Source organism: Mizuhopecten yessoensis, unplaced genomic scaffold (assembly GCF_002113885.1).
Source record: "Mizuhopecten yessoensis strain PY_sf001 unplaced genomic scaffold, ASM211388v2 scaffold2329, whole genome shotgun sequence".
NCBI classification, from domain to species: domain Eukaryota; kingdom Metazoa; phylum Mollusca; class Bivalvia; order Pectinida; family Pectinidae; genus Mizuhopecten; species Mizuhopecten yessoensis.
This window is the reverse complement of record NW_018404492.1, coordinates 1,083,740-1,104,142: the sequence shown is the minus strand read 5'-3', so window position 1 is coordinate 1,104,142 and position 20,403 is coordinate 1,083,740. Positions and strand designations below refer to the sequence as shown.

At 36.8% G+C, this 20,403-nt stretch overlaps 1 protein-coding gene across 2 annotated transcripts in view; it reads left to right on the top strand.

Moving 5' to 3' along the window:
- LOC110445582 overlaps positions 1-15,998 on the top strand; it is a 29,418-nt gene extending 13,420 nt beyond the window's left edge. For both annotated transcript variants that reach the window (XM_021490258.1, XM_021490257.1), the window contains exons 8-18: positions 269-348; positions 2,276-2,430; positions 2,816-3,459; positions 5,292-5,368; positions 7,694-7,884; positions 8,202-8,234; positions 10,888-11,171; positions 11,872-11,990; positions 12,505-12,656; positions 13,377-13,456; positions 13,726-15,998. In XM_021490258.1, the coding sequence (XP_021345933.1) occupies positions 269-348; positions 2,276-2,430; positions 2,816-3,459; positions 5,292-5,368; positions 7,694-7,884; positions 8,202-8,234; positions 10,888-11,171; positions 11,872-11,990; positions 12,505-12,656; positions 13,377-13,456; positions 13,726-13,773 (1,863 nt within the window). In that variant the 3' untranslated portion in view covers positions 13,774-15,998. The remainder of the gene's footprint in view (positions 1-268; positions 349-2,275; positions 2,431-2,815; positions 3,460-5,291; positions 5,369-7,693; positions 7,885-8,201; positions 8,235-10,887; positions 11,172-11,871; positions 11,991-12,504; positions 12,657-13,376; positions 13,457-13,725) is intronic.
- The last annotated feature ends 4,405 nt before the right edge of the window (positions 15,999-20,403 follow it).

The following is a 20,403-nucleotide window of genomic DNA, read 5'->3' as shown; positions in this document are numbered from 1 at the left end:
TAACAAGGTACTGTTACTAGAGTGAGACATAACAAGGTACTGTTACTAGAGTGAGACATAACAAGGTACTGTAACTAGAGTGAGACATAACAAGGTACTGTTACTACAGTGAGATGTAACAAGGTACTGTTACTAGAGTGAGACGTAACAAGGAATTGTTACTCGAGTGAGACATAACAAGGAACTGTTTCTAGAGTTTTGATGATAAGTCGATATAGAATTTATTTTTCAATGATTGTTTATGTTTCATCATACATTTTATCAACAGGAACAGTTTGAAGATTTAATGGAACCTTTTGGTCCATTGGCTGTTCGAATGGTAAAACCCAAGGCAGACCCCAGAAAAGTGTGAGTGACCGAACTGATAAACACAGTATGAAGGCACGGTAGTTTAGTGGTAGGACTCCGGGCTCTTGACCGAAAGGTTGCAGGTTCGAGTTACGTCACGGCACTGTGTTGTATCTTTGAGCAAGATACTTTACTCGGCTTGTTAGCTCACCGGGTCTGAAGGGCCAAGGTGAGCTTAATTATGCCATACTGTGTCATCTGTTGTCCGTACGTCAACAATTTCTTTGAAAGGCTTGCTTTCAAGGGAGGCCGGGATTCAAAGTTGTACAAATGTTGGGGCTGACCCCTAAGGGGGCTGAGGGGCGGGACCAAAAAGGGTTATTTGGCCATTTAAGCAACTTTTCTGGAACTAAGAGATGGATATTAACCGTATTTGACTGGAAGCATCCCTAGGCAGTGGGGATTCAAAATCGTACATATGGTGGGGCTGATCCCCGAGGGAACCAAAAGGGAGGGGCCAAAAGGGGAAATTTGGCTATATTGCTATAAAGGACTTCATCTGTAGAACTGTGCCATGGATATCAATCATATTTAGTCGGAAGCATTCATGGGAAGCAGGGATTCAAAATTGTACAAATGGTGGGTCTGCCCCACCCTTGGAGACTTAACCCCTAGGTTGAGATCCCCACCCCAAAACTATGAATACAAATGCTGGGCAAAATGAGACAAATGCAGTCATGATATTAAAATTGATCTGGGGGTATGGCAGGAACCCTAGGGACCTAGTTTCTGAGTCACAACTTGGAAACAGTTGAGATTCCCACTCTATAACCATACATGAAATTGCTGGGCATGACAAATCTAATACAAATATGCTACAAGGATTGGCCTTGGGGTCCGGCATATTCCCTTGGATCTCATTTGGATTGCTTAGATATCCAGATGAGCGATACAGGCCCTCTGGACCTCTTGTTCCAGTCTACTCAGCTGTAAATGAGTACATGGTTGGGCTGTGCCAGAATTGTTGAATCCTAGCTGTGAGTGCTGAAATGGCAGCACCGGCTTTATGCTCCCTTTGGAGTTGAGAAATATATTGGCTGGTTGCAAAGGCCCTATAACCACGGATAATAATTTGTGTACTGCTTTGAGACGATCTACGAATAAGTTGTGATAAAGCGGTATATTTTTGTTTGCTCTGCATTGCCACTGTTTAACCTTGCCAAACAAAATAGAAAGATATCAGATCATAGTTCTCATATAATTCCCATTGGTGTAGTGATATGAAGAACATGTTCGTGACGTCGTGACCAAATGGCATCGTTTTGACCGATGATCAATGTAACTCGCAACAATTTATGTAGCTATGTTGTATAAAAGGTGAATATCCTTACGTGGGAATATATTGATTAAAATTGTTGATTTTAAATTGATGATTTTGTGTTTATTTCTACGAACTATATTTTTTTGCCGGGAATTAATCATAACGCGCTAATGTGCATTATTCAATTTGTCTGCAATCCTGTGAGAATAATAGGACAATAACTTTCCAAAGAAGGCAGTTTAATTCTTAAATATTAGAACCTCAAATCATTATTACTATTATAAAGTTTATAAAGCAACAATGTTGACAAAGGACACTGCTTGGGTGGACTTGAGGCAGGGTCCACAGTTTTGTTGTAACATCATCATTTTTACCAACTTTCAAACAACCATATTACTGAGATGGGTTACTATAGGCTTTCTGAAAATATAGTGGGATGAGGGTAAGGGGAGAGAGATTGTTGATTTTGCACAAGTCAAGATCCTAGGGTCTGGCTAAGGAGTAAACCTTTTAGCTTTTAAAATGATGGATATTGTGCTTGTATTTGTTCATGTTATAAATGGGTGCAACAACGAGGAATTACAGATTTAGATAATGATTCTAATGCTTGAAATATGTTCTGTAAACTCTTGTTTCAACTTACTTTTTTTTGTTATTTTTTTTCAGATTTGCGTTTGCAGATTTCCATGTTCACCAGGAAGACAAGGCTGCAGAGGCTATACGTGAACTAAACCAAATGGACTGGGAAGGACGGAAACTCAACGTGCGATTTGCTCAGCCAGACAAACCAGCTTTTGAAAAAAACAGCTTGAATAAACAAAGTTTGTATACACAATGTAAAGGGTATTCACTCTACCCAACTTTTATGTTAGGGACGTGGCAGTTAAGAGTTTTAGTAAAAGACACAGGTATATATCACAGAAATTAGATGCTGTTTGTGCTATTAGTGATCAAGCATTAATTTAAACAAATTATCTTGAGAAACTGAAATTCCTTAATGTGTTTGGAGCTTCACATTTTGTTTGGATAAACATGAAAATTCTGTGTATTATTACATGGAATACATAGCTAAGTTAAAATATATCAGATTAATTCATATGATGTCTTATTTACAGGATGCAAGTTAAAATAACAACTAGAGCTATATTTAACCTCTCATAGTAGAGACTAGACATAAAAACAGCTTTTCTCTTTTATGTTTTAAAGACAACAAAGCCAAATCAAGGGGAGATAACAATGAAGGCTGGTCAAAGAAACAGCAACGTGTGGCTGAGAATGAGGATGAGGATGAGTGGGGGGAGGAAGCAGACAGTGGTGCACAGACTACTACTAAACTGACCAATGGAGAGGCACAGGGAAGTCTGGCATCAAAGATGGCCGCCCTATCTGTAGATACTAAAAAAACCTCACCATCAATGCCAAGTCAATCTCCTGTGATTAGCCCACAAAAACTACACCCCATAATTTCCCCCATCAGGAGTCCAGAGGGTCCCCCCAGCTATGGAAACATGTCAAAAGGTAGTCCTAAGCTAAAGATGCAATCCCCATCCCAGAAGGTAAATAAACCGAAGAGGCCAAATTTCGATGAGTTGCCCTCCCTAGAGCAAATCAGTCAAGACGAGGGGATGCCCAGACTTGAGCAGATCGGTGGTAAATATTCAGATATGCCTAGCCTCGAACCAATATCAGGTGGATGTACAGGGATGCCAGACCTTGAGCCAATAGGCGGGGGACATAAAGGAATGCCCAGACTGCAGCAGATTGGGGGTGGACATCAGAGAAGACATATGGCTGATGTAGATCGTCCAGTTATGCTGTTCATTGGGAACTATGTCTACTATGAAAATGAGGTAAATGATATGAATATAAATTCAAAACTCTTTTTTCCAAAAGCAGTTGTTGGGAAGGCAAGAAATGGGTCATAAACCCCATTTTTAGCTCACCTGCCCTATTTCGTGGTGCGGCGTCCCTCGTCCGTCCTCGTCCGTTGACTTTTCCTTTTAGCAACTTCTTCTGAAGAACGAACAGGCCTAGAGTCATGATATTTGAAAAGCTTTTTTGGTAGGAGCCCTACTAAGTATGAAAACGAAAATGACCTTGACCTACTTTCAAGGTCACAGGGGTCAAATATGTCAAAAACTTCAAATGACTTCTTCTGAAGAACTGACAGGTATAGAATATAATATTTATATTTGGCTGGTGGCTTCCTGGGATAGAGCCCAACAAAGTTTGAGAATGAAAATTAGTTTGACCTACTTTCAAGGTTACAGCAGTCAAATATGTTGAATGCTTCAAATGACATCTTCTGGAGAACTGAACGGTATAGCATCTTTATACTTGATTGATTGTTTCCTGGGATAGAGCCCGTCAAAGTTTGAGGATGAAAATGACCTTGACCTTCTTTCAAGGTCACAGGGGTCAAATGTGTCAAACACTTCAAACGACTTCTTCTGAAGAATTGAAAGTTATAGAACCTAAATAGTTGGCTTGTAGCATTCTGGGAAAGAGCCCAACAAAGTTTGAGAATGAAAATGACCTTGACCTACTTTTAAGGTCACATGAGGCAGATATGTCAACCACTTAAAATGACTTCTTCTGAAGAACTGGAAGGTATAGAGCCTTAATATTTGGCTGGTTATTTCCTGGGAAAGAGCCAAACAAAGTTTGCGAATGAAAATGACCTTGACTTACTTTCAAGGTCACAGCGTTCAAATATGTCAAACGGTTCAAACTACTTCTTCTGAAGAATTAAAATTCATAAAATTATAATATTTGGCTGGTGACTTCCTGGGATAGAGCTCACCAAAGTTTTCGAATGAAAATGACCTTAACCTACTTTAGAGGTCACAGAGGTCAACAACATTTTAAAGGATTTGTTCTCAAGAACTAAAAGGAATGGATTCATAAGATTTGGCTGGTAGCATTTTGGAATAGAGCTAACCAATTTGAGAAGGAAAATGACATTGGCCTACTTACAAGGTCACAGGGAAAAATATATCAAGCAACTTCTGAAGAAGAATCAAAAAGCATAGAATCTTATAATAATATTTTGCTGGTAGTTTCAACAGATGGAGCCAACAAATTAAAGTTTGCGAGGGAAATATTTTTAGTGCAATAAAATATTTAATGAGAATATTTTTGCTTTGACTGCTTAAACTTGGGCCTCTTGTTCCTGAAATGCACATGCCATTAGATGAATGACCAATATTTAGTGATTTTTGTGACTCAAATACTGTAGTCCTGTATTGTATTTATGCTTTTCTTTAAACAGATCTAAAGGACCTTTCTGAAATTTTCTTTAAAATTCACTGAATGGCCATACCCGAGAAATGATTGGCCAAAAAAATAAGAACAAGAAACTCCAGGCTTATAAGCAGACCATTTAATTCCATGACTTTATATTCACCAGTTTGTGTGTCTCCATAATAAAACAGTTCTATTTGTCAAACTAGCTCCCGGCTAGGTCATCATCACAACACTGTTGTTTAATTGTTCATTTGTACAATCTAAAAGATTCATAAGTAAAGTGAAAGTACCAACTACATTTGTACTTCTTCCTACCATGTGCTATTGACAATGTATATTCAGTATTTATGTGCATCATAATTCTGATAAGTGGTGAAAAATGTGTTATTTATGCTCGTATTGTTTCATAAAAGTTGTTTGTGCTTGATTTCAACAGTTTGACCTAGCCGATATATTTGGTGCCTACGGCGTTCAAGATGTGGAAATACGAAACAACAATGACAGGAGAAAAACGTAAGTACATAACTGGTGTCACCATCACAGGGACTAGGACAAGTTTGTCAATAATATGTGTTACAGTGACTTGGTAAACCTTTCTCCCTTACATCTTGCTCTTCTGTGTAAGCTAACATACCAGTAGTGTGAGCAACAAGCTATATCTCCTCTCTCCACGGAATGAATGGAAGGTACTCAAACTCCGGTCTATAACAAAATGTTCACTTAAAAATAACATGGAAGCTAGCTGTGAAGCTGTTGAGGCTGATATAGGTCATATAGGTCAAGGTCACTTACGGAATACCATAGTCAAAGGTCAATGTTGCCCATGAAGGAGATCAGTGTTCAAGGTCACAAGATCACTACTGATATAGGTGAAAGGTTGTTTTAAAAATACAAATATTCCACTCTATTTTTTTGCACCAAATATGACTTTATGACGAAGCACATGTTAAATAAATACTGAATGCATAGTTATTTCTACACAATAGAAAAACGATTGTCATACAAGCTAACAACCTATAACCAAGGCAGTTCAGCTTCAACGTGTCTATATATGCAGGAAATCAAAGTTGTGTATATTAACTGAATTAAGTTATAAGTAATTACTGCTCTAGACATCAACCATTGGAATTAGGCAGAACATTTGATTAAACAATAAAATCGATTAACTTAAAAGGTTAAAGCAGATACTTTCCTTGAGGCTAAGAGACTTAAAATTACCAGCAAATCAAACTTCATATATTAAATCAATCGTTTTACAGTAGTTGTGGTGGCAAATGCCATTTTTATACGCCTGTCAAATTTGACGGGAGTATTATGGTATGGGTTTGTCCCTCCGTCTGGCGTAAACTTTTGTTTGTCGTGCAATTAATTTTCGACCGATCTCTTTGAAATTTAGTATACATTATAATCATGATATGAAGTTGTGTCTCCCTTAAAAGAATTTTGATTCAACAATTTTTCCAAAAGTTATTGCCCATTGTTCATTTCAGTATTTGTTTTTTTTGGCCAGAGATCTCCTCCTACATTTTTCAACGGATCTCTATGAAACTTTGTATACATTATAATCATGATATGAAGTTGTGTCTCCCTTAAAAGAATTTTGATTCGACAATTTTTCAAAAAGTAATTGCCCTTTGTTCATTTCAGTATTTGATTTTTTGTCCGGCAATCTCCTCCTTCATTTTTTTTGACGGATTTCTTTGAAACTAAGTAGGCTAAATAATCATGATATGTTGTTGTGTTTCCCGGAAAAGAATTTTGATTCGACCATTTTTGCAAAAGTTATTGCCCTTTGTTTATTTCAGTATTTGATTTTTGTCCGGCAATCTCCTCCTACATTTTTCAACGGATCTCTTTGAAACTTGGTATACATTATCATCATGATTTTTGATTCGACGATTTTTGCAAAAGTTATTGCCCTTTGTTCATTTCAGTATTTGTTTTTTTGTCCGAAGATTTTTTGTAGTATGTCGGCTAACCACTCTTAGAATGATGCAGATCTTATTTCAATGTAAGAAAGTATATAACACTATATGGCATTCGACGGGCGTATATTGTTTTGTCCCACGGTACTCTTGTTGATTTGTAAGTTAACTTTGATAAGTAAAAAAACAAATCAGGACCTGGAACTCACTTCAGCCATAGAATGTATTGTAGATATATATAATATACAATACTAACAATTGATATCTTATAGCATATAAAGGGTGTCCTTCACCTTTTAATTCACTTAAGATTGAGAGATATTTAAAATAGCCAAGTTTGATATGTGTCCAGAAGCCATAACTCCATATAAAACAGAAGGAAAGTATGTAGTCAATATGCAATTTATGTAAGTCTACTTAAATGAATAAACTTGTAAATTTCAAGTCAAAATATTAACTAGAAAGGAAATTATTGAGAAATCAAAACACTTTTCATTTGGAAATTACCTAAAACAACCTCCCTGTATTAATCCTTTGTTTTATATAAACAATTTTTAAGTGACGATTGAATTTCTGTCATTTTTCATTCTGATACATATGCTTGTCTAATATATACATGTTTTCAAAAACAGAAATGGTATTATTTTGGTTTTTAAGCTCATTTTGAAAACAGCAAACTATATTTGTGATTTACCATACCACTTTAGGTACCCCCAGAAACCCACTTTTGGTCAAAGTTTTACCTTAGTTTTTCCGCATGTCATACAATAGGACATCTTAAAACAAAATAAGGAGGTGAAAATCTGAATATACCCGGGCCCAAAAAAGGCCTTTTAGACACTCATTCTTTACATAAATAATTTTTGCATTAAACTACATGATGTGGTTTTAAAGGTGAATTGACATTTTCTAGGACCAGTGCAGTGGTGACAGTAGCCAATATGGAGATGGCTCAGCGGGCCATGATGGAACTTGATCAAACATACCACCGCGGCCGCAGACTTCTTGTGTGTATGGCCAAGGAGGATCCCGCCTATGAGCCTGCCGCTGTGTTCACCACCCCTGATAATCTGCACAATATTAGATGTACTATTGGGGCACAAGGTACTTGTCAGGGCTATTTAAAAAAACCCACCTAAATTATGACCTCAGAACGTCACCAACATCATGGAATTGTCAGGGTCATACAGGTCAAGGTCATTGTGTAAGACTATCACGTACTGCCCAGTTATGATCAGCCTGTGATATAGGTTTTGTTATGAACACATGTGAAATACCATGCAGTTCTTGTCCAATCTATCCACATATGATATTTACTGTATGACGTTGTGTGCATGTTAATATTGTTACCACTTTTACCTTTACCATACCGTGATATCACATGCTTACTAAATGGTTGTATATCCTTGTGTCATTAACAGGTGCATCACACAGAAATGTTACTATGGATCCAGGTAAGTGACAAAGACAGATACATCAAAATCATGACTAGAAAAAAAGGTAAGCACCAGTTAATCATCGGTCTCGTAGAAAGGTGACTGGTGATGAAACGAGTGTCAAAGACAGGTGTGTCCTTCATACACTTCTCAGCATGTTGTGCACTTGCAATTAATTTCTGTAAACTTATGTACCTAATATAAATTCATAAATTTTGTCTTCGATACTGCTACTTACTGTCTTGACTGATATTTTGCTACTTACTGTCTTAACTGATATTTATGAATTTTAAGGTCACCTGAGACAAAGTCTCAAGTGACCTATTGCGATGGCCTTTTGTCCGAGGGCGTCTGTCGAGTGTGCGTCCGTAAACAATTTACATTTTCGACTTCTTCTCCAAAACCCCTGAACCAATTTCAATGAAATTTTGCAGAAACCTTCCATGGCCAAAGGTCAACAAAAATGGTGGCCGGTTTGGTCCCCGACCCCCAGGGGCCTGACGGGCGGGGCCAAAAAAGGGTTGAATTGACTGAAATTTCAAAAATCTTCTACTCAAAGACCCAGATATGTTAGAATCAAATACTCTTCATAGATGGAAGGGTATTAAGGCGCTTTACCAAAATTCTTGACCCTGGGGTCTCACGTTTACCCCTGGGGAGGGGGTAAACTTTACTATAGTTTATATAGGGAAATCTCATTTTGGACTAACATTTGTTTAATTGCCATTGTAGGTAATTTAATTTAGGTTAGCATTATCAGTATTGGGTCGCAGTTTGATGGTATGCACTTATGAGCCCTTCCTGACCCCCCGGGGCTGATGGGTGAGGCCAAAAAGGGTTGAATTGACTAAAATTTCAAAAATCTTCTTCTCAAGACCAAGATGTGGTAGAATCAAATACTCTTCATAGATGGAAGGGTCTTAAGGTGCTTTACCAAAATTCTTGACCCTGGGGTCTCACGTTTACCCCTGGGGAGGGGGTAAACTTTACTATAGTTTATATAGGGAAATCACATTTTGGACTAACATTTGTTTAATTGCCATTGTAGGTAATTTAATTTAGGTTAGCATTATCAGTATTGGGTAGCAGTTTGATGGTATGCACATATGAGCCCTGACTGACCCCCCGGGGCTGATGGGTGGGGCCAAAAAGGGGTGAATTGACTGAAATTTCAAAAATCTTCTACTCAAAGACCCAGATATGGTAGAATCAAACACTCTTCATACTCTTCATGGAAGGGTCTTTAGGTTTATGACCCTACAGTCTCACGTTTACCCCCTGGGGAAGGAGGGGTGGGGGAGGGGAGGGCAAAATTTATTATGGTTTATAATGGCAAATGATACTTTGAATATTACATGTTAATAACTTGGTTGGAATTATAACCCTGAGTTGACAGTTTGATACTGTGAATATTTTGAGCCAGCCCTACCCCAAAGGGCTGTAGGGTAGGGCCAAAAGGAGTCAGTGTGCTAAAATTTCTTCATTTTCCTTGTTTAGAATCGGAGGTTCTAGTTTCAAATACATTTTTAGTCTTAAATCTGTAGGCTAGATATTGAATAAGGTGGTTTTATTGTTTTTTTTGACACTTTGAATAATATTTCTGTTCATGTTAAAAACAAAATCAACTCTCTGTATAAATATATCAGGTGACCGTTAAGGCCCATGGACCTCTTGTTATTTTCTTTTTAAGTTGGAGCAGAGTTTAAGTTTTCCTGTGAATTACATTACTGTTCTAGTTGTTTCTAGTAAAATTTGTTCGTGATCAACTAAAGTAATGCCTAATTTTGCCCATTGTAAGATTGCCTGTGTATGTAATATATATTCCTGTGTTAATGTATAATATGTAATGATACTAGTAGTAGTACGATAGACAATAAAGGGCAGCATTGTTACAGGGAGCCTGTGTATGTAATATATATTCCTGTGTTAATGTATAATATGTAATGATACTAGTAGTAGTACGATAGACATTAAAGGGCAGCATTGTTACAGGGAGCCTGTGTATGTAATATATATTCCTGTGTTAATGTATAATATGTAATGATACTAGTAGTAGTACGATAGACATTAAAGGGCAGCATTGTTACAGGGAGCCTGTGTATGTAATATATATTCCTGTGTTAATGTATAATATGTAATGATACTAGTAGTAGTACGATAGACATTAAAGGGCAGCATTGTTACAGGGAGCCTGTGTATGTAATATATATTCCTGTGTTAATGTATAATATGTAATGATACTAGTAGTAGTACGATAGACATTAAAGGGCAGCATTGTTACAGGGAGCCTGTGTATGTAATATATATTCCTGTGTTAATGTATAATATGTAATGATACTAGTAGTAGTACGATAGACATTAAAGGGCAGCATTGTTACAGGGAGCCTGTGTATGTAATATATATTCCTGTGTTAATGTATAATATGTAATGATACTAGTAGTAGTACGATAGACATTAAAGGGCAGCATTGTTACAGGGAGCCTGTGTATGTAATATATATTCCTGTGTTAATGTATAATATGTAATGATACTAGTAGTAGTACGATAGACATTAAAGGGCAGCATTGTTACAGGGAGCCTGTGTATGTAATATATATTCCTGTGTTAATGTATAATATGTAATGATACTAGTAGTAGTACGATAGACAATAAAGGGCAGCATTGTTACAGGGAGCCTGTTTAACATGCAGAAGGGGCGTGGTCGTAGCTTTGTTAGGGGTGGAGCCCAATTCAGAGAAACATCATCATCCTCGTCCTCCAGTCAAGACACGAAAATGTCGGAGACCACCATCATTAAAAAGACATTCGGCTCACTGCTGATGACATACAAGATCATCATGGGGAAGCTGGGCACACGTAGACGGGACTTAGCGTTCAATGCCAATGATGAGCTGACGGTCTATGTCACCCATGTGTTTGATGAACAGCACTTCTGGGGACAAGTCTTCTCAGATGTGAGCTCTGTTTGATTTAATATAACATTATAACTTAAAACACATATGTACATAACCTTAACAGTGTGTCATACACGTTTCACACCCCTTTACATAATGGAGACGAACATTTAAAAAAGATGGAAATTGTGTGGTTTTTGATTTACTTGATATGATAATTCTAACCAATACTTTGGACAGTTTTAATTGGAAAATGTCATTTGCTCAAATAGAGTGTGCTTAATTGGTCGTGATGTCCAAATTCAACTCTTCAAATTAGAAATGCCCATTAGACTGACCGTGTAATGAGCTTCGTCTGTATCTAAATACCAATTCCTAATTAAACATTCGGGACCGATGATGAGTTTGCTATATAAACTAAAAACTTGTCTCTGGTGGCCTGAAAATCACTTCCAATAGAAAGTTGTTTCTTGTATGAAACATTTGTGGTTTTGTTGAGGATAGAGTTCCAGCATTAGTGTTGTTTCAAGCTTCAAATTTAACTAAAAGCAAGTGTAAAGGGATTTTGCAGACGATTAATTCTCCATCAATATTTTGTTCTACATTTCAAATTTATCTGAAGAGCAAAAGAAATTTTTTGGTGAGGATTTCATACCAGTTTGTTATATATCTGTATTACACAATACATATATCTGTATTACACAATCCATGTTCTGACACAATAAACATGTTTTTCTGTAAAACCTATCTATGCTTTCAGGAGTCATCTCTGACAAATCTGAACAACATTATGGAAGATCTGCAGTGTATGGAGACCAGAATTGGAGGTACCAAGGGCCTAGGCAGGTGTGCTGTACAGAAGGACAATGAATGGTTCAGGTCTGTCAAAGATGGTACTCTAAATCTTGACATAAAAACCGAAGATATACAGCAATATTCGTTTCATTCACCTTAATCAATCTGCTGTTATCTAGAATCTTAAATCTAAGCAGTAAAACAAAAAAGCTTCAGATAAATAATATGAGGATAAAAGAACCTGTTTAGCCGAGGCTAATCTACCACAGAGTCCCCAGGATATTTCTGTAATCAGAAAGAATTGCTATGGGCATTAATAAGATGTAATGTAGCATAAATTCATATCAATTTGTCAGTACGTTGAATATTGAAAATATTATAAAAATAAATACATATTTAGATTTACTTAAAATAGCGATTTTCGGAGTTAGTGCAAAATGAGCTAAAAATAATAAAATTGCCATTAATATATGAATCATCTAGAATAACTCCATCTACATTATTTCAATCATCAAAACTGGTACATACAAAATATATAATGACAAGTATATTTCTATAATACATGCCATTGAAATAAACTTGTACTTTCTGTACACAGAGGTTGGATAACAGCTGAAAGACCTAGTTTCAAGGTTGATGTCTTCTTCGTTGATTATGGCAACACAGATACCATAGACAAGTTCAAGACCAGTTTGACTATACCCGAGGTCTGGGAAGTCAAACCGATGGTCAGGCCATTCAGAATTACAGGTAAGTGTTTACTCCCATACCAGGTAATAATCTATATGATTGCAGTATATCTCTCCATCCCATATTTTCTGGGCTGTGACTTGTGAAAGGCTGTAGCCTCTTTTTTAACTCACCTGTTGCAAAGTGCCAGAAAGCTTATGTGATGATACATTGTCTGTTATCCTAGGTGGTTGTACAATGTTATCCGACCTGGCCTGGTATATTATGATTTAGGCCTACAAAATACTCTACACTCTTATACATGTGTTGCCTCTTCATATGCTCTGAAAACTCTTAGCATCTCCTGTTTAGCATCAATCCTGTGAGATTGAATTGTTGCCAACACTTTAGTATAGATTATCCAAGTGTATTTTCAGTGTTATTTTTGTGAGATCAATTTTCTCTGGGATAAAATCGAGAGGCCACTACAGAACAATTTTCTCATCCGGAGCATGTGTATAAAAAGGGTAAAAATTGCCCTATTAGCTTTAAATGACAAATATACTTTTTAACTTCTGGGCAGATTTCAAACAAATTATAGTAGTAGCATGTTTAACCAAAGGGATCAAAATAAACGGGGTGAGGGGCGGGGTAAAAGGTTTAAATCGGCTAATTTGTTCAAGATGACATCTCATCAACTACTCGGCACATTTCAAATATATTTAGGTGGCAGGATGCTTTGCCCAACGAAAGATAAGCTTATAATGAGACATTTAAAAAACCAATAACTTGTATTTGTAGAAGGCTCCCTTCCTCTGACCAAGGATATGGTGTGGAAGATTGTCATGCTGAAGGTGAACAGGGTCGGTGTGGACGATACAGTAAGTGCTAAACAGAAGTTAATTCCTGAAAATGCAGTTGTTGCATTATTATTTTATTTATACATTTTTTGTCGAGAATTAGGAATTTTGATTTTATACTGAGACATTTTATGTAGCATTGAACTCAGCACACAGAATTACTCAATCAATTGGGGATGATTGATGCCTATGCGTTAGATTTTTCATGAAAGAGATTTTATGTTTTGTTGGGGCACACATGTTTTAACAGACTTCTTCTAGGTAACATATATGTGATAATATAATTTCAGAATTTCCTGACAGAAGTACAAATAACTTCTATGGCATCAGAAAGTTAAAGGAACAGTCCAGGTCGTCATTCAACGGAGCTGCAAGGGAAAGACTGTTTGTGTCACTCTCAGATTGGCATCCAATTACCCAACACACTACTGGTACAGTTATCACTGGTAATTGGAATGATTGAGATCACTTTGTTTTGTTGTAGAAGAGGAATTGATCCGCAGGGCTGATGTAAACTACGCAACTATGACAAAATGGCATCTGTTACTACATTATGTACAGTTTTTGAAAATTACAAAATTTCTATAAACCAGATTTTTATTTGGACATTACAAATTATTCTTTACAGGAGAAGCACTCCAAAGATACTATTTTTGCGGATTGTAGAATTTCATTTTACAATTTACTTGTTTGGGAGAAACAAAATGATTTGAATTCTAGTGGAATGCTTATGTAGCCAAACTGTTAAGGATAACATAAACGCAAAATTATACAAGAACACAGAATATGTTCCCATAAAGCAGGGAATAACTAGCAGTTTACTTTTAGCTAGAGTGCAAGTTGTTGTATTGTGTTAAGCTAGGATTAAGAGTCTGTTATTGTTATATACATGTATTACATTTGTTTTCCACTGCAAGTAATAGTGATTTTTGAGATTTCAATCTTTTATCTATGTGCAACTGTTTTGCTAAACTTTTACCAAAACAATCATATATGTTTTAATTGAATTATGAATTTGTATCTTAAGGTACTCAAGGTGACCTAGCCGATGTATAAACCTGTAGGTTATCTTGTCTGCTGTACACGGTTCTTAGAATGATATTTCTGATTGATTGTTGTTGACATTAATCTATCTCCAAGAATCATTACCTCTGCTGTTTAAGGTACAGACATACAGCAGAGAAATTTGTTAAGATGGAGATCATTTAACTATTTTCAAATACATATCAACTTTGTTATATAACTTCGTTCAAATCTTTTTTGCCTTAATCTGTTAATTGAATGTTTAAATCTGAGATTAACTTGCAGGTTAAATATTTGAATTTAAGTTTAACTTGCTTGGTTGTGGGGGAATGCTTGAATCTGAGATTCATTTATATATATCAATGTATCGTTTAAAGCGTATGTGATTGGTGTATAATCATACTTGGAGATATTATTAACGAGTTTTTTATGTGACATTTAAGATATACGGATTATAGAAATGAACCTGGTAATTTGATTTGGGTAAAAATAGCATGGCAGGTGGTATGTTGGCCAAAAAGTTGTGGGTTTCAATTGTGTTGGTAAAGCTGTCGCATTGTAACCAAGCAAAGCCATATATTATCTGTCACCATAGCCTGTCACATGGTGACAGGAACAGCTCTAGCTATATATAGCCTGTCACCATAGCCTGTCACATGGTGACAAGAACAGCACCAGCTATGTATAGCCTGTCCCACGGTTAAAAGTAAATGTCAGGCTATGTATAACCTGGGACAAGGTGACAGGAACAGTTCTAGCTATATATAGCCTGCCACCATAGCCTGTCACATGGTAACAAGAACAGATCTTGCTATATATAGCCTCCCACCATAGCCTGGCAAATGGGGACAAGAACAGCTCTAGCTATGTGTAGCCTGCCACCATAGCCTGTCACATGGTAACAAGAACAGATCTTGCTATATATAGCCTCCCACCATAGCCTGTCACATGGTGACAGGAACCGCTCTAGCTCTATATAGCCTGTCACCATAGCCTGTCACATGGTGACAGGAACAGCTCTAGCTATGTGTAGCCTGCCACCATCACCTGTCACATGCTGACAAGAACAGCTCTAGCTTTATATAGCCTGCCACCATAGCCTGTCACATGGTAACAAGAACAGATCTTGCTATATATAGCCTCCCACCATAGCCTGGCAAATGGGGACAAGAACAGCTCTAGCTATGTGTAGCCTGCCACCATAGCCTGTCACATGCTGACAATAACAGCTCTAGCTTTATATAGCCTGCCACCATAGCCTGTCACATGCTGACAAGAACAGCTCTAGCTTTATATAGCCTGCCACCATAGCCTGTCACATGCTGACAATAACAGCTCTAGCTTTATATAGCCTGCCACCATAGCCTGTCACATGCTGACAAGAACAGCTCTAGCTTTATATAGCCTGCCACCATAGCCTGTCACATAGTGACAAGATCAGCTCTAGCTATGTATAGCCTGCCACCATAGCCTGCCACATGGTGACAAGAACAGCTCTAGCTATATATAGCTTGCCACCATAGCCTGTCACATGGTGACAGGAACCGCTCTAGCTCTATATAGCCTGTCACCATAGCCTGTCACATGGTGACAGGAACCGCTCTAGCTCTATATAGCCTGTCACCATAGCCTGTCACATGGTGACAGGAACCGCTCTAGCTCTATATAGCCTGTCACCATAGCCTGTCACATGGTGACAGGAACCGCTCTAGCTCTATATAGCCTGTCACCATAGCCTGTCACATGGTGACAAGAACAGCCTTAGCTATGTATAGCCTGCCACCATAGCCTGTCACATGGTGACGAGAACAGCTCTAGCTATATATAGCCTGCCGCCATAGCCTGTCACATGGTGACAGGAACAGCTCAGGCTATGTGTAGCCTGCCACCATAGCCTGTCACATGGAGACAAGAACAGCTCTAGCTATATATAGCCCCCCACCATAGCCTGTCACATGGTGACAAGACCAGCTCTAGCTATATATAGCCTGCCACCATAGCCTGTCACATGCTGACAATAACAGCTCTAGCTTTATATAGCCTGCCACCATAGCCTGTCACATGCTGACAAGAACAGCTCTAGCTTTATATAGCCTGCCACCATAGCCTGTCACATGCTGACAATAACAGCTCTAGCTTTATATAGCCTGCCACCATAGCCTGTCACATGCTGACAAGAACAGCTCTAGCTTTATATAGCCTGCCACCATAGCCTGTCACATGGTGACAGGAACAGCTCTAGCTATGTGTAGCCTGCCACCATAGCCTGTCACATGGTGAAAAGTAAAGGTCAGGCTATGTATAGCCCGTCCCACGGTTAAAAGTCAAGGTCAGGCTATGTATAACCTGGGACATGGTGAAAAAAGTAAAGCTCTAGCTGTGTATATATATATCCTATCACTTGGTAAAGATCAGACAGACTATATATAGCCTGTCAGAAGTAAATGTCTGGCTATTCAGACTGTATATAGCCTGCCACTAATCTCGTCTATATATAGTCTGTCACTTTAATCTGCAGTCCTATTGTGCGTTGTTTTGTGTATTTTGTACAATAGTTTGTCTTCCAATGAGAATGAAATCTAATTGCTGAATGAAAATTTTGGCAGGAAAAAAAATCCAACTAAAATAAGTATGCTAACCTTTAATCTTGATGTTCAGCTGGTCTTCTGATCTTAATGGCACAAGCCAGGCTTTTTTCCTCTATGTGCAGCAAGAGTATTGTATCTGAATTCTTGCATTCAATTTGACGTTTGGCAAAATCTTTTTGACATGATATGCATAAAATGTCACTTTCTTGACATTTGGAATGATCCTTATTTTCAGTTTTAGATTGTTGCAATTTGTATTAATATATAAACACTAAAAAAGTCAACAAGGCAATTACATGAATTCTTCACAATATTAAACTATATATTTATAACTATCAATGAAGAATGATCCCGGTATCATTAATCATGTACTTTTGGTGATCATATCCTTCAACTCATACTTTGATTGTTGGTTTTTCTTCTGGATGATGTTGCTGTCTTTGATGGATATTTTTTAACAAAATTTAGTATAATAAGCAGAGTTTGTCTTTTTTTTTTTACAAGTGTATAAACCCATTCACTGTGAATGCCTATTATTTTTTTATATGTGTATAAAACCATTCACTGAGAATGTATATTATTTTTTTATATGTGTATAAAACCATTCACTGAGAATGTCTATTATTTTGAACTGGAACATAAACAGAATAAGTTGATATAAGTGGCTAGACATATTGGAATTAATAGTTACTCTTTTAACCTTAACTCTTATTTAAGGTAATTACACAAACCATATAAAAGGTAAGAAAAGCACTTACATTGGAGGTTCTTTTAGTCATAATGCTTAATTTTATACAATTTTATGATAATATCTTGGTGTTTTCCTTGAAGGTTTGGGTGATTGATACATCTATCAAGCATTTACTTTACATGTACAATGTTCAATTTTTGACAATGAACCAATTTATTTTCCTTACTACCGTCTAATACATGAAGAGGGATTACAACCAGACAGGACATGAACTATGGTAGATGTTTTCCATGACATTTTTTGTTTTTCTAGATGTGATAAAAATTGTAAGTATATGGAAGAGTGTGAAATGATTAATATATATAGTTATAAATACAAAAAAAAAAAAGAAGGTTGTCTAATAAATTGAATTTTGTATACATTAAACCTCTGGTCAGATCGAACAAAACCAAATATAAATTGTGAATTCTGTTTGAATTGCTCTTCAATCATAGCCACTAACATAAAAAGTAGTTCAAACTATCCGAGTTGACATCAGCAAACAGTCAGGTCTTTGATACGGAACAACAAAGGCCTATTACAATATTTTTACAAATCTGGAGATGAATATCAATTTCAATTTGCACTTAAACATGAAGCAGAGACAAGTATATAGGTCGCAAAGCAGTAGATGTTTTCTGAAGTATTGACGAAAGTTCAATTGTAATTTATCAGAATGCAGGGGGTGGGTTGAAACTGCAATTACCGATTAATAGTTTGATCGACCACCTGGTCAAATCTTTTTTGTTTTGGCACATGTACAAGTACCATATCAATTGAGTAATAAATCAAGGATCGGTGCCCAGGTAGCGATTATATAATCGAGAGTTCGAACTATAACTAGACAGAAAATTATAGCTTTTATTGAAAAAAAATGTGTGTTTGAATTGTCTGCCTATTCGAACTGACCGGAGATTTACTGCATGCATTATTTACATAGTAGTTTAAATACAATATCTTTGTAGTGTACATCAGAGTAGTGTATATCGGAGTGGTGTATATCAGAGTGTAAATATTGATCAAGTCTTTGAAATGCTGCAGTTGTCTTTGATATAAAAAAAACCCACCATAAAATAAGTATATAAATAACTTTTACTAATCCATCTGATGTTTTATCCTCTTACCATGCTGCATGTTTCTTCTATGGAACAACTGCAAATCTATTTGCTTGTGCATATACTTTTTTGAAACTAGGCATGTAGGTGATACATGTATTCACAAATGGTGAATTCCTCATTAAGGAAGATGCTAGTTCAATATTGTAATGTTGTAGTGATCTATCGAATTAATATTCACAGAAGATTTAAATTTGAAATCAAGTCTTGTCTAGAACACAGGAGCAAGGCACAGACTAACCCCCATCCCCTATATGCTTAGACACTGTGTAAGCATATAGAAGGTGGGTGTTAGTCTGCACCTTGCCCCTGTGGTCTTGAATTAACATGAAAACGGATCGATTTAGTCATCAAGGGATGTTAACACCCTTACAAATATCTTGATCTTTGAGCAAAGTGTAAATGTTTTCAAGTCACCCTGTAGAAATGACAAGCACTGTTGCTTAATTCTCTTTGATTTGCATTTTATTAATGTCTCCGGTCTTGTGATCTGTTTGACTTTGAAACAGCTGTTTCTGGTGCTCCCTAGGAGGTTTGTCTCTGACTGGTAATAATAAGAGATGGAACGGTGCTGTCCAATCCTTGTCTGGCAATTAGCAGTGTTAATATGATGTTGATTAAAAAAAGTGAAATAGTGTACGACCGCTCCTTGTCATCATGCCTAAAGGAGTACCTAAGCATTGGTCTTCTCTTTGGCTGTGGAAAAAAGGTCATCTTAAAGGAGCAAGTTTTCCTAACTAGTATAGCACAGTGCTGTATATACATACTGAAAGTGTTAAAAAATTTTGGGCAAATACTTTTCGTTCTGTCAACACTTCTGAAGCAATCCATTTTCATATATTTGGTATATAAAGCAGAGTGCTGGCTGAATCTTTCGCTGGTATGAAGGCATCAAAATCGGATGTAGCGTAAAACAATTTACTCCCAACAAATTTAAGCACAAGTCAGTACGTGTATACAGAGTACATTTTTGCAAGATGGTATCCTATGTTCTTGAAGTTATATGCTTAAGGTCTTGCATTTTATCCACGAAAGAGTTTGCTGTTCATACATATGAGAATAAAAATAAGCTGTTAACATCTGCAAATGTGTCCATGTAAATGAAGAAATCAACCACCATATCCAGTAGAAACTACTATGACTGTGAAGTTATTGAACAATTTCTTTAACAAAGTGGAATATTGGAGAGAAAAAAAAGATTTATATAAAGTTTCAAATTGTGTACTTAATAAACGGCTATACTTTATTTCTTGTATTGGCATTCATCTTTGAATAAAGTTCTTATTAACAAATTGAGTTTTAATCTTATTTTTGTGTAGCATAGTTTTAGTATAACCAGTTGCAGCCATAGCCAGTAATCCAGAAACTAGAGATAACCACACTTTCGACCAAAAATTATAAGTTTGTATCGCCTAAAAACAGTTTTATTTCACTGGATTCTGTGTAGGATCACATGCCATATTTCTGTGGGTATACCCCCGACTGAGGTTCAAAACAGAATGAGCTACAGTT